General features: G+C 38.9%; 1 protein-coding gene and 1 long non-coding RNA gene across 2 annotated transcripts in view; one reads left to right on the forward strand and one right to left on the reverse strand.

Moving 5' to 3' along the window:
- idh1 (isocitrate dehydrogenase (NADP(+)) 1) overlaps positions 1 to 4,974 on the reverse strand; it is a 36,770-nt gene extending 31,796 nt beyond the window's left edge. The window contains exons 1-2 of the mRNA XM_042066253.1: positions 4,820 to 4,974; positions 4,198 to 4,327 (exon numbers count right to left, since the gene is read on the reverse strand). Of these exons, the coding sequence (XP_041922187.1) occupies positions 4,198 to 4,319 (122 nt within the window). The 5' untranslated portion in view covers positions 4,320 to 4,327; positions 4,820 to 4,974. The remainder of the gene's footprint in view (positions 1 to 4,197; positions 4,328 to 4,819) is intronic.
- Positions 1 to 8,148, forward strand: part of LOC121685738 — a 28,986-nt gene extending 20,838 nt beyond the window's left edge. The window contains exons 3-4 of the long non-coding RNA XR_006023424.1: positions 3,078 to 3,194; positions 8,026 to 8,148. This is a non-coding gene — a long non-coding RNA (uncharacterized LOC121685738). The remainder of the gene's footprint in view (positions 1 to 3,077; positions 3,195 to 8,025) is intronic.
- Positions 8,149 to 14,859: the final 6,711 nt, after the last annotated feature.

The raw sequence follows: 14,859 nt of genomic DNA on the forward strand, positions 1-14,859 counted from the left end.
TCACGGGTTCGCGAGTAATTCAAACGAGAGTATAATGGGTGCGCAGGTGAACGCAGAGAAGTGTAGACTGTAAATATGATGCAATTTGATTTAATTTCATGATTTTTGTTTTTTTTATTTTCATACTTTGACGTACAGACAAATGCGTGGTCTAGTTGGAAAGCCCCACTTTTGCTCTGTCACACAATAACGGTTTCATCTCGCTGTGATGAACAGTTGCGGAGTAATGTAACAGAGAAGAAAGGGTTTGTTTTTTGACAGACTTTGCGTCAATTGGGTTCTAAGGGTTAAAATCTCACGTACCCCCTGGAGTGCCTTCACGTACCCCCAGGGGTACGCGTACCCCCATTTGAGAACCACTGTGGTAAACCAACTGAATGCAAATTTACATATGCACCCACGTGTGAGTGCTTCCTTGTCTCGGCACGCAACATCATTAAGAAAGTGCTTGCCACTGCAAAGATGCACATATGATATACCTTAATATTATAGTTGAAAATACCTTCGAAAACTTGCCCCTCCACTTCCAATCAACTACAGTAGGCTATTCATCAAACGTCTATCAATAAAATAAGCAAACAATGAGTAGGCCTATGTTAATAATTATAAGGATATCACAATTAAAACAATAACCATATGGTAGTAGGCAGACAATCTGTTTTGTTTTGCGAGCAAATACATTTAGCAAGTAGTTTATAAATGGAACTAGAAAATATAATTTCGAGGAAATTACCAGTGCATGAAAATATAAACATACTGTATATTAACATAAAATGCCAAACAAACTTTTATTTGGAAACAATTGGCAGGAGTCATAGTTGATAACTGACAGTTGAAATGGCTGAACAGTTAAATAGTTGAGTAGTTTAAATAGTTAAATTATTCAATAGTGAATTATTGTAGTGAGGACATGTATTTTGAAACAGTTGTGGTAAGAGAGCCAGATTGTATGCTTAAAGACAGAGTATATAGTTTAAAAGTTGAATGTAGATAGGTGGATGAGTGAATGGTTTGAAGAGGATGAATGGATAGAAAGTTGGATGGAATGTGCCTTATATCCTTGTAGAATGGAGAGACACAGAGAGAGTTGGCCTAGTTAAGCAGTAAGCAGTTGATACAGGTGCAATCAGTTTAACTGGTCCTTTGATGGGTCCTAGTAGTGAGCAGCTGGAAGATGATACAGGTGCAAATCAAGTTCATTAGTCCATTGTGATGTCATAGTGCTAATACAAAGTCTATGGGGAAAAATAAGCTTGTTTTTTAGTAACATCTCAAAAAGTATAAAGTTTACAAAAGTGAAAAATACATTCCCCACGTGTCCTTTTCAAGACCTACGTTACAAAGTTTGAACGAAGTTTCTACGTTAAACGGTTAAAGCTGAATTAGACGCAGAAATTTGGTGGGAAGAATAACTAGAAATGCAATTCCAAGGAATTACCAGTGCATGAAAATGCTAAAGTTGTGATGTATCATACAGAGTAAAAACAAACTATATTGGTTGCTTGGTAGAAGAGGTTTAATATAGTTGGAATGACTGAACAGTTAAATAGATAGGTAGATAGTGTAAGGTTAAATTATTTAGGTAGATAGTTGACGATAACTGACAGGTGGAATGGCTCTAATGTTTTCTAGCAGTTATGCTATGTTAACAAAGATAATAATGCTAACCAAGTTACTTAACTTAGTTAATTTAGCTAATGTTTTCTAGCAGTTTTTTTTTAAATGTTAATAATGCTAATGCTGTTAAGTATGTTAACTATATAACTTAGCTAATAATCTATAACAGTTATGCTAAAAAACTAAGAATGCTAACATGTTAACCATATTACTTAGCTATTCCTTTTTAGCAGTTATACTAACTATGCTAACCATATTACTTAGCTATTCCTTTTTAGCAGTTATACTAACTATGCTAACCATATTACTTAGCTAACTTAGCTAATGTTTTCTAATAGTTTAGTCAAAACTATAATAATAACTATGCTAACAATGTTAACTAGCATGCTAACAATGTTAACTATGCTAACCATGTTACTTAGCTAACTTAGCTAATCATTTTTAACAGTTTTGTTAAAAATGCTAACTAACATGTTAACTATGTTAACCATGCTAACTAGCTACAGTGGGTAGGAGTCATAGTTGATGACAAGTAACAGTTACAATGGCTGAACAGTTGAAAAGTTCAGTAGTTTAAAGGGTTAAATTGTTTAACAGTGAAATATTGTAGTGAGGACTTTTATTTTGAAAGCAGTTTTGAAGAAGCAGTTGAACAGGATGTGTAGTCTTAATAGGGCCAGTTTGTATGCTTAAAGCCTGAGACTGGCAGTTGATCCAGGTGGCCTGAACACCTGCCATATGATTCTAATTGCTTAACGGCCGTATTATGATGTCACAATCGGCAAATGTTAAGTCTATGGGGATTTTTAAAAAGTTTTTCTTTAATAGTTTAAAAAGTATAAAAGTTTCAAAGTTGAAAAGACATAGCAGCTTCATCCGTTTGAATACCTACGTTACAAAGTTTGAATGAAGTTTCTAAGTTAAACTGTTCAAGAGAAATAGCGTACGGAAAAAGTGGTAAGCGGAATAATAATAAGAAGAAGTTGCCTAGGAAGAACAGTACAGTGCATTTTCATGCACTGTAATAATAAGAAGTTGCCTAGGAAGAACAGTACAGTGCATTTTCATGCACTGTAATAAGAAGAAGAAGAAGACTTCGGATAACAGAACAGTGCATTTTCATGCACTGTAATAAAGCTCCTTAAAAATTAGCACGGAGGTCTAATGTGAATGACAGCTAGCTGAACCAATAAGACGACATAATTACCATTAGAATTAACTTAGCTTGGCTGTTAGCCTGGTCGGGACCAGGCTAGGTGCAGAGAATAAATCCCCATGGTAACTTATGTGCCATCTCTTTTGTGAAACCAAGTCAAGGCTAAATTCATCCAGGATAACCTAAAAATCCCAGCTTAATCCCTTATCTAGGTTTTGTGAAATACCCCTCAGATGTGTTTTGTAGAGATGTATAAAGTTTTATTTTTTACCCTAGATCTTAACATGCATGTGATCTTCCCCAGAGGCTAATAGAGAGGAGAAATGGAGAGGTGACAGGTTGCAGAGGTTGTGTTGGAAGACCATGGATGGAAGAACAGAGGGCCGTTCCGTGAGGCACAGATTGAACCAAATTAATTAATGTGAGAGATGCAGCGATGTAATTGTTACGTCATCTGTGTCACAGTTTTGAGCGATAATGAGATCAAGCTCTTTGCTTGCTATGCGAGTCCGAGGGCTGTGGACCCGTTGTAGCTCAAAGGCATGTATGAGAGATAAGAAGTCCACAGTTTGGATTACCCAAGTCAGTGTTTCTTAATGGGTGGTTCGCAAGCTCTCAAGTGGTCCGCGAGCAGACATGGTAAAATATAATATAGAGGAGTTGTTTGCAATATTGAACCAACTTGTATGTAAATCCAAACAGTTCTGCAACACTGCCTATGTAAGCTACGCCAATTTAAATCGTATTGAATTCTCTGACACAATAAGCAAGGTGTAAAGACAATAGGCAAGGTGGTTCAGTGAGTAGGCCTATTGTGTAATATACTGTTGAAGTAGATCAACTTTTTTTGTTTGTTTTTTTTAGCTAGGTGGTCCGTGAGGGTTTTTTTTATTGGTTACTGTAAGTGGTCCTTGGTCTGAAAAAGTTGGGAAACACTGATCTGGATGTTCATGTCAGATCCACACTACTTGTGGCTATTCTTTAACAAATGTTTTTATTTTATTTATTTTTTTGTCAATTTTGTTGTGTATGTACCTCACTGTGCTTCAACATTGTGTGCACATCTACACAAGATTATAAAATGTTATGGAAGTTGTTGCTGATCTGGCAAGCTGTACAAATGATCAGATGCTGTATTTGATTGTTTCATATTCAGATTGTTGTTAAATGCAGTGCTCAAAATGCCATGCCTATATGTAAATAAGGTGATGCAAATACTTGCAGAGATTTGTGCTAAAAGCCTGAAATGCTAGTCTGGAGTTATGCCATGATATAATGCACTTTGGCCAGGCTCTAACAATTTTCTGTGCAAAAGGTCATTGACATATCACGTGGCCAGAACTGGCAGGTCTAATATCTAAAGAGCAAGCAAGCTTGTTAAACCAGAATTGAGATGGCATGTTTGTCTGACACAGACATCTCACCAATGTAACTCCATGTCAACGTAGGGAAAGATTAGCTTTTCTTTGATCAGCTCCCAAATAATTCTGGTCATTTCATCTCCTTGCATTTCAACCACAGGTCCTGCCTTGATTTTCTTTGACATTTCAAAACCTGTGTCAATAAAGAGAAATAGTCCATTGTCATTGTGCTATGTTGGTAATCATGTGTAGCCTACATCAGTGAAAAAGCATAAGCACCAAACTACCGGAGGACAATCAAACATTTCGAAACACGAATGGAGGATAATATGCATGACACGGAGGGAAGGAAAAACATCAAGAATGTATCTCATATGTCTGCTGAATAACAAGTGTATGGAAGCTAGACAATGCACAAAACAGTCCCTTTCTAAGACAGAATTCACTGATGCCACATATTTCTATTCCGGTCACGACATGTCCTGCAGTAGGCTAGTCAATTGCTCGAACATTTTCGTAACGTTATACTTAGACTCACAGACTTTATAGAAGTTATTAAGCGTTATTTCTTCATTGACCATTCATAATAGCTAACCAAGTTAGCATATCGTTTGCTACTGACAAAATGAAGGCTGGGATTATACAGCAAGAAACTTTTAATGCAGCTTTATCCGCATACTCTTACCTTGCTCTGGACGTAAACACAGAAAACAATAGTGGTAATAACAGGTAGCTAGTTCTTTTTCAGACTTTCAGACTGCTAAAGGACAGCTGACTACTACTGCAACGTCAGTGGTATGAACTTACTGCCAGGTTTACTATGGCCTGTTCACTTCCCCGCCCCTCCTCCGGGAGGGCGTAGTTTCCGGAAGTAAGTTTCCCATTCATTTATCCCATCGACGTCTGGGAAAATCCGTATTAAAGAGTTTTAGACCATGAGCTAACGAGCTACGACGTAACTCATGAGCATACAACCAGAGAATGTCTAATAAGGATACAACATATCATTTCGAGTGAAAAAACGAACAGAAAATCCCCCAAAAATATAAGACTATACGTTAGACCGGCACATCCGGGAACTTGACTCGTGACAAACGTTCCCGCCCCTTTCGGGGGGAAAACAAACAACCCCTCTCATTAACTCCAACGCAAATTAGGGTCAATAAACGTAATTCGTACAGAAATCGCAGGAGTAAATAATAACAAAAAATACCACAAATCAATATGACCACTCAATACATAACCACTTTGCCGGTCGTTGACCGTGAAAGATACCTACAAAAGCTTAATTCAATTAATATAAAAACATGTCCCTACAGTCTCCCGAGTACGAAGTGGTGCAACAACCCCACTCAGTGACCAGAAGTGTCATACGGTCTTCTCTTCTTATGGCTTGTAGCCATAATTTTCTTCTGTCAGGATTTTTTCTGAGGACATGGTAGGCAAAAGAAACTCAGGGAGGGGTTCTTAGCTGTGTGGTTGGTACATGTCTACCGGTTCACTCTGGCTTGTTCTGAGGGAATCTTTTCCCCTCAAAAGGGGCATGGCGCAAACAACCTGCTCTGTGTGACGCGGGTCCGGTTGTAAGTATGTACATATTTTCATGTCGAGCGAAGGAACTACTCATCCCATAAACTACCGCGCCTCTTCCAATCTGACAGCCACGCACACCTTTTCCTTCAGCTAGTTCAATCAGAGGCCTTATTAGACATTCTCTGTTTCAATCAACAGTTAACCTAGACAGCACCGTATTTTTTAGAGGCGAAGTAGCAAGCTCTCTTCGTATACGAGGAGAGAACTGTAATAACAAAAAAGAGTAATAGCCTACTTGAGCGCGCGTCTGCTAAAGGACCTTGCTTGGCAGAGAATTTCCTAACTGTATGCGTAAGTTTAGGATAGCCTATTATAATACAGCGGCTAAGCACCGGAATCGTTTTTGCAGAAAACATGAATCTTGGCACAGTTATACTACTACTACAGTGGTTCTCAAATGGGGGTACGAGAAGGCACTCCAGGGGGTAGCCTACGTGAGATTTTAACCCAGACCCAATTGACGCAAAGTCTGTCAAAAAACAAACCCTTTCTTCTCTGTTACATTACTCCGCAACTGTTCATCACAGCGAGATGAAACCGTTATTGTGTGACAGAGCAAAAGTGGGGCTTTCCAACTAGACCACGCATTTGTCTGTACGTCAAAGTATGAAAATAAAAAAAACAAAAATCATGAAATTAAATCAAATTGCATCATATTTACAGTCTACACTTCTCTTCTCTGCATTCACCTGCGCACCCATACTCTCGTTTGAATTACGGCTCCTACACACAGCTGCGTGCGTTGCGTTGCTGGAGACGCATGCCATTCACTTTACATAGGCTCACGTCATCCGTTGCCGAACTGAATTGTGGGTATGTTGCGTTGCGTTTCTCCCGCCGCTCGCGTTGAGAAGTTCAGCTGTTGCTGCACTGACAGACGGCACCGGCCAATCAAGCCAATCGACTGACAGCACCAACCAATCAAATTACGGTTATACTTCAAGTCATTTGCATAGCTACCGTCGGGAACACCCTCTGGCATGCGTTGACGGAACGCAATTGTGTGTATAGGAGCCGTTACTCGCGAACCCATGAACGCATAGATATGGCAAGCATATCAGATGAAAGAGGAGACACGGGGCTATCCATTGGCACCAAGTATGTCGATCTTTCTGGCTTATGAAAACAGACAAAGTGTCTGCAAAATAATAACGATCATGTACAAAAAACAATGCTGCACACCCATTACTCTCGTTAGAATTACTCGCGGACCTGTGATCGCATAGATATGCCACGCATGTCTGATGAAAGAGGAGACACAGAGCTATCATTTGATACCAAGTACATCCTTTTGGGTTATAAAACAGACGAAGTGACAGCAAAATAATAACTTCATATAGCTCGACTTACCTCACGTTTTTGTCTGTTTTTGTGGCAAAGCATGTTTATTATCCAACGCTATTGTTTCTCTATGGCAAAGAATGTTAATAATCCGGTTTTGGGATCCTAGCAAATTCTTGCATGGCATCCAATTCAAGGCTCACATTGCATCCCAATTTGTTCGACAAAGAAACACCTTTGCCTTTACTTTGTTCATGGCAATGCAGTAAAAAGTTGTAGAGAATCATAGGTGCAGACACCATAGACACATTGGCTAACACGCAAACTCGGGTTCAGTCAGGTCAGATCAGTTCTGTCACAGATAGTCGCAGAAAGGTCATTTTTAATCACTAAATAAAAAAATGGCACTTATTTCTGTAAGGCGCATACCACATATGTCTGTAATTCTTGTGGTTAGGGGGTACTTGGCTGAAAAAATATTTTACAGGGGGTACATCACTGAAAAAAGGTTGAGAACCAGTGAGTTAGACCACTTAGGCCTTTTTTCCTAGATCACCTATATTCCTATAAACCGTAAGTCCTAGAAACTTGACATTTTCAAGTATTGTTACCAGTACCCCCCACTACCCATAACCAAAATTTGGGGTACTGCACCCAAAGGTGGCGCTCTTGTCAAAAACGCTTATTTCTCCTTACCAAATTGACCTAGACTCAAAATTATTTCATCATATTAATTTCTAAATTCAGATGCATCTTTTTCACCCTGGTCTTATGCTCTAAAAATGTTTACTTTTGCCACAATTTCAGAGAAAAGCCAAACATCATAAAAAGTTTCACAGGCTTCAAAAATGATCACATCTTCACCAAAATTCTCACAGACAATGTTTAGACCAAGCCTCACACAAGTTATCAAAATAATTTGGATATGTTGTTCCATTTCACAGATATAGGCCAATAAAGTTCGACCACACTGTGTGTGTGTGTGTGTGTTCTGACTCGTGTCTCTCTCTGCTGCAGTTGAAGCCAGGCTGCATTGCCCCTCTGAAGAACCTGAGGCGCTTGGGGCTGCTGCGGGTGCAAGACTTCTTCAGCAGCTTCGAGTCCTACAACTTCACTGCAGACCAGATCGATGCCATCTTCAACGCAGTCATCTGGCCTCAGGTGTGTGTGTGTGTTAGTGATAGATACCAAAATTATGACTTTGATACAACACCTGCCATAAATATCTCGATGCTCGATACTGCAACGATACCACGGCGAAATCCTAAAATATCTGGAAAAGAAAGGACGCAGACCTCCTGCAATTGTATTGAGTCATTTGTGTTGAATTTGGTGCACTTTAGTGTGAAGGTCAATTCTAGGTTCTAAACTTCCTACATAATTATTATTTTTTAGTCAATAAAATAGTAGTTTGTGTGTGATCAAGTCCTTTAATGTTTGTTATAGTTAATTTACATTGTGTGTTGTGTTTTGACAATAAATTGCCTTTAAATAGCCAAATTAGGCTAGATCAAGGTGTGTGTGTGTGTGTGTGTTTGTTTACGCACTCTGCTCAAACTCATCCACATCTGGAGCAAGAATGCCAGGTAAGACACACACACAATATGCCACAGGTAAGGCACACATTGTCACCAGTGGGGTATACTACGAAGCACGTTAGACATATCTAGGCTATGTAGACATATCGAGGCTTGACAAAGCCTTGACTCAGGGGTATACGTTAAGTGATACTACGATAGCAGTTATGTGATATATTTGTCAAACTAGGCTTTCAGCTCAGATCTGTGCGTGTTCTCGGTGTTGGGATGACGTTGGCCAATCGTGAAACGTGGAGACGCACAAGACCACCTCTATTTAAAAACAATTACTTCCGCATTCATGAGCGATAGCTTAATCTACACTGCGGTCTTTTTTTGTGTCTAACTTATAACATCAAATAAATCAATTGTCATCAGTTGTTGTATGGTATGCACGTCCATAGTGGGATATTTGCACGCACAGCACTATTAAAGCGCATTCGAGATCCAAAATGTTAGTAGAGGCGGAGCTCCACCTGTAAAATATATGACAGAATCCTACATGTGAGATAACTTCGTTTTTAAGACAATTGATTGGTCAGTGTGCGGTAGATTACATGATTTGAGCTATAACTTAGCACATAACCTCCTCACAACCAGGTTTGGTTGACAGCATAAGATACCATGGTGATATAGCGACACTAAAACAGATCCACTTTCGTGTCACAGCATAGCCTGGCTTTGAGCACAACATACCTCGCTAACCCACTAATCGAGATTCGTAGTACACCCCACTGGTAAGACAGGTGTGTGTGCCTCTCTCTCTCTGGCTTGTGTGTGTGTGTCTGCAGGTTCTTCCCTCTTTTAGCTGTATGTGTGTGTGTGTGAGAGAGAGAGGTGTCTCTCTCAGCCCATTTCTCCTATATCACCTATATTCCTATATGAGTATTTTTTTTCCTTGGATAACAACCATACAACCATCATTAGGTGGATACCATTAACACTGCACATTTTCAGATCTCTACTCTTTTTTATAAAGCCCTTAATTCTATTGTCAAATGTATGCTAGGAATTTTCTTGATGTTGTTTCACCATGTGAATGTGACTGCCCTTTATTTAGTATTGGTAGTGGCTCAGTGGGATAATGCCTAGTGCTGGTGTTTGTTAGGTTGAGAGTTTGAATCCCAGAGGGGTATTTCACAAAACCTAGATAAGGGATTAAGCTGGGATTTTTAGGTTATCCTGGATGAATTTAGCCTTGACTTGGTTTCACAAAAGAGATGGCACATAAGTTACCATGGGGATTTATTCTCTGCACCTAGCCTGGTCCCGACCAGGCTAACAGCCAAGCTAAGTTAATTCTAATAGTAATTATGTCGTCTTACTGGTTCAGCTAGCTGTCATTCACATCAGACCTCTGTGCTAATTTTTAAGGAGCTTTATTCCATTTATAAACTATTTGCTCGGAAAACAAAACAGATAGTCTGCCTACTACCATATGGTTAATTTTACAGTGCATGAAAATGCACTGTACTGTTCTTCCTAGGCAACAACAACAACTTCTTATTATTATTACAGTGCATGAAAATGCACTGTACTGTTCTTCCTAGGCAACAACAACTTTTTACAGTGCATGAAAATGCACTGTACTGTTCTTCCAAGGCAACAACATCAACAACAACTTCTTATTATTATTCCGCTTACCACTTTTTCCGTACGCAATTTCTCTTGAACAGTTTAACTTTGAAACTTTGTTCAAACTTTGTAACGTAGGTCTTCAAACGGACCAAGCTGCTATGTCTTTTCAACTTTAAAACTTTTTAAAAATCCCCATAGACTTAACATTGGCGATTGTGACATCATAATACGGCCGTTAAGCAATTAGAATCCTATGGCAGGTGTTCAGGCCACCTGGATCAACTGCCAGTCTCAGGCTTTAAGCATACAAACTGGCCCTATTAAGACTACACATCCTGTTCAACTGCTTCCTCTGCCCAAAACTGTTTCAAAATAAAAGTCCTCACTACAATAATCCACTGTTAAACAATGTAACCCATTAAACTACTGAACTTTTTACATTCAACTTTTAAACGGTCTACTTTTAAACTATCATTAAACTATCTATCTATTAAACTAGCTGTCCATCAACAACTTTTAAACTATCTACATTCAACTTTTAAACTATACAGCTATACAACTATACTATTATTAAACAGCATGTTAGCATTGTTAGCATGCTAGTTAGCATTTTTTACAAAACTGCTAAAAATGATTAGCTAGGTTAGCTAAGTCACATGGTTAGCATAGTTAGCATGTTAGCGTGCTAGTTAGCATAACTGCTAAAAATGATTAGCTAGGTTAGCTAAGTCACATTGTTAGCATGACTGCTAAATATGATTAGCTAGGTCACATGGTTAGCATAATTAGCATGTTAGTTGGCATTGTTAGCATAGTTATCATTATAGTTTTGACTAAACTATTAGAAAACATTAGCTAAGTTAGCTAAGTAATATGTTTAGCATAGTTAGCATAACTGCTAAAAATGAATAGCTAAGTCACATGGTTAGCATTCTTAATATTTTAGCATAAATGTTATAAATTATTAGTTAAGTTACATAGTTAGCATTGTTAACATAGTTAACAGCATTAGCATTATTAACATAAAAAAACTGCTAGAAAACATTAGCTAAATTAACTAAGTTAAGTAACTTGGTTAGCATTATTATCTTTGTTAACATAGTTAGCATAACTGCTAGAAAACATTAGAGCCATTCCACCTGTCAGTTATCGTCAACTATCTACCTAAATAATTTAACCTTACACTATCTACCTATCTATTTAACTGTTCAGTCATTCCAACTATATTAAACCTCATCTACCAAGCAACCAATATAGTTTGTTTTTATTCTGTATGATATTTTACATCACAACTTTAGCATTTTCATGCACTGGTAATTCCTTGGAATTGCATTTCTAGTTTTAATTGTGATAGCCTTATAATTATTAACATAGGCCTAGGTACTCATTGTTTGCTTATTTTATTGATAGACGTTTGATGAATAGCCTACTGTAGTTGATTGGAAGTGGAGGGGCAAGTTTTCGAAGGTATTTTCAACTATAATATTAAGGTATATCATACTATGTGCATATTTGCAATGGCAAGCGATTTCTTAATGACGTTGCGTGCCGAGACAAGGAAGCACTCACACGTGGGTGCATACGTAAATTTGCATTCAGTTGGTCTACCACGCCTACTCCTGCTGTTTTACAGAAATAGCCGTGATTCCTCATTCCACAAAGGACAACTTTACTTCATTGTTAGTCTATATCAAAAGCGGTTGTTCACTTTGTGTGAATGACACTATTTTCCGCGTCTTTTTTATTCCAACCGTGGGCACTTTGGAGCAGAAACGAGAACGCGCACACATCCTGATTTACTTACACCTGGCTTGACATAGTCGCTCCTACTCATCCTGGATTGGCATTAGTGAAACAAGTTGAGCTAGGATGACCAGACAACGCTATGTCAAACCTCGCTTTATCACTTATCTTGGATGTCTTAATTCTGCCTTTGTGAAATACCCCTCTGGTAGAGCTTTAGGCTCATGCTCGAATGCTATTGGTTATTGAAGATTCACACCATTTAACAGCACCTGAATGACATCAGCCAATCAACATTCACACTCATCAGTTCGCCAGGAATCAGAATGCCAGGACTATCTATTACATTTAGGGGAACTTCTTTGTTTACTATTTTTCCTTCATCATTACGTCTATCATATTTATATTTCATCCATTAGTGTTCATCTCTACAAATGTCTAATTGCCCCAGAATTTCAAAAAGTTTTCAGGTGTACTCTTTTAGGAAAGCCCTTCATTTTATTGTCAAATGTATGCTTGGAGTTTTTGTTGTTGTGTGTTTACCAATACACATTTTCACCATGTGAATGTGACTGGCCAACTGGCCGACTGGCCTTGTACTGGTGATCCTTAGGTTGAGAGTTCAAATCCCACTTAAAGCATTAGTGTTCGAATGCTGTTGGGTTGTGGAGGTTAGCATACTAGAATAGAATGCTGTTGGGTTGTGGAGGTTAGCACACTATAACATTACAGCTACTTGTCAATATGGACTTGTAGTGCAAGGCAAGTATAACTGTATAATTATAGGCTGTTTATCTTATTGACTCCAACACAGAACCCACCTACCACCACAAATACAATTCAATTATCTGGGAAACACTGCCTTCCATTATCAAACCCTTCATCTTATCCACGACAAATAAATAGTCCTGTAGAATCAAGTATTGTTAGAATACTATTGGGTTGTAGAGATTAGCACACTAGAATAGAGTACTGTTAGAATACTGTTGGGTTGTGGTGGTTAGCATACTACAATAGAGTATTGTTAGAATACAGTTGGTGAAAAAACTCCCTAAGTTTATATATATATATATACCCAGATAGCAATTTCCTTTGGGCCGGATCCGCATAAAAGCCTTTAGATCCGCCTGTAGCGGACATACGGTATCTGACTGTGGGCCAGATCTGCTCCTGATAGAGGTTTCAGCTCTGCTAGTAATGCTGTTTTATCCCTGGTTTACAGATTTGTCCCAGGTCCGATTTCCGCAACTCAACTGGAAGTCAGGAAATGCGTTTAACATACAAAACACTGATTTGGCCCAAACCTGTGATACGGATATGAGCCGAAGGACCATTTTTTTCACAGCAGACCCAGGTGGTAATGATATTAATTAAGGTGCTGATTCTGCTAAATTGACTGTCCTTTCCCTACTTCATTGTCAACTGGCTGCTAAAGAAAAAAAAAGGTATTTTGGAATGGCACAAATTTAGAAACTATGGGGGTGCACTATGTTCCCATGGCCACTTCATTTCTACAGTAAGGCTGGACTATCAGTAACACAGACTATCATACGGAACTGGGCCAGTCTTAGCCCTTATTGGAACCAGATCCGTCAAACGAATCCAGACCAGTTTTGGACCGATGTGCGTTTGGACTCCGGATCAGGTCCATTATGCAGATCCGTGCCGGACGTTGTGGTAGGTGTGGTCCAGTTCCGTCCCAGTGTATGTTTGCTATCTGGGTATATATTGTTTCTCATTTTCGAATATATAGTTGGCTCAATATTGATCATATGCTCGTTGCATTATTTTTATTATTACCCAGCAGTGGTAAAAGTAGTCAATTGTTGTTTGTGTCAGATCAAACAGTGCTATGAGACAACCCCATATTCTTGCCACGCATGCAGAAGTCCAAGCAGTAACGTTAATCTATAGGCTAGGCTACTAGCTTAGCTTGAGCAAAACAGCCATCACTATAACTAGCCTATTTTGGTAACAGCTAACACTAACAGGATCACTGATGATAAAAAAACGAGTGTAATTGTGACTTAACCTATTTTCAAAAAGGAATAAATGGCTAATGTTTATTTTTTGTTGTTTCAGATTGACCATGGAGATGACTGAGGAAGACAGCCTGAATATCGATGGGAACAGTGGAATTAACACGACTTAAACTTTGTCTGGGATTGCACTTCTACAGCCAGGTTGTTGAATAAAAAAAATAATAAGACACTTATGTGTAAAGTTTTTTTTACCCCCCTAACGTTATTGTGTTTGTAGCCTAGCTTATGTTTATTATTTGAGCTGTTGGGAAAACCTTACGAACTTTAGCCTGGGTGAACCTATAACGAACCTGTTAGCAAATGTGTAGCAAACAGATTTTTCAGGATAATTAATTACCAATCACATTTCACATGTCAAATAAAGCCAGCTGATATCTGATAAACAGGTCCGTACCACACACAATAAGCGAATCCGTATTGCATATGATAAGCAGATCTGGAACACGTCAGTAACACAGACTATCATACGGAACTGGGCCAGTCTTAGCCCTTATTGGAACCAGATCCGTCAAACGAATCCAGACCAGTTTTGGACCGATGTGCGTTTGGACTCCGGATCAGGTCCATTATGCAGATCCGTGCCGGACGTTGTGGTAGGTGTGGTCCAGTTCCGTCCCAGTGTATGTTTGCTATCTGGGTATATATTGTTTCTCATTTTCGAATGTACACTTAAATCTGCACAAAGTCCTTGAGGTGAAAGTGCTGTAGAGAAATTGCAGGATTGTTTGGCTCTGCCATCTAACCACGCCCAGTTTACCTGCTGGAAAACCCTGTAGCTCCGGAGCAGGGGCTCAGACCAGGATAAATTGTTTGCTCGCCCTCAGTTCACTCTTTTGTTCATCTCAACCCAGCACTCCAGTGTGTCCTGCTTTGTGTGCGTCTTTGAGTTAACGTAAGTCATCACTTTAATG

The sequence above is a fragment of the Alosa sapidissima genome, chromosome 2 (genome assembly GCF_018492685.1).
Source record: "Alosa sapidissima isolate fAloSap1 chromosome 2, fAloSap1.pri, whole genome shotgun sequence".
Classification (NCBI taxonomy): domain Eukaryota; kingdom Metazoa; phylum Chordata; class Actinopteri; order Clupeiformes; family Clupeidae; genus Alosa; species Alosa sapidissima.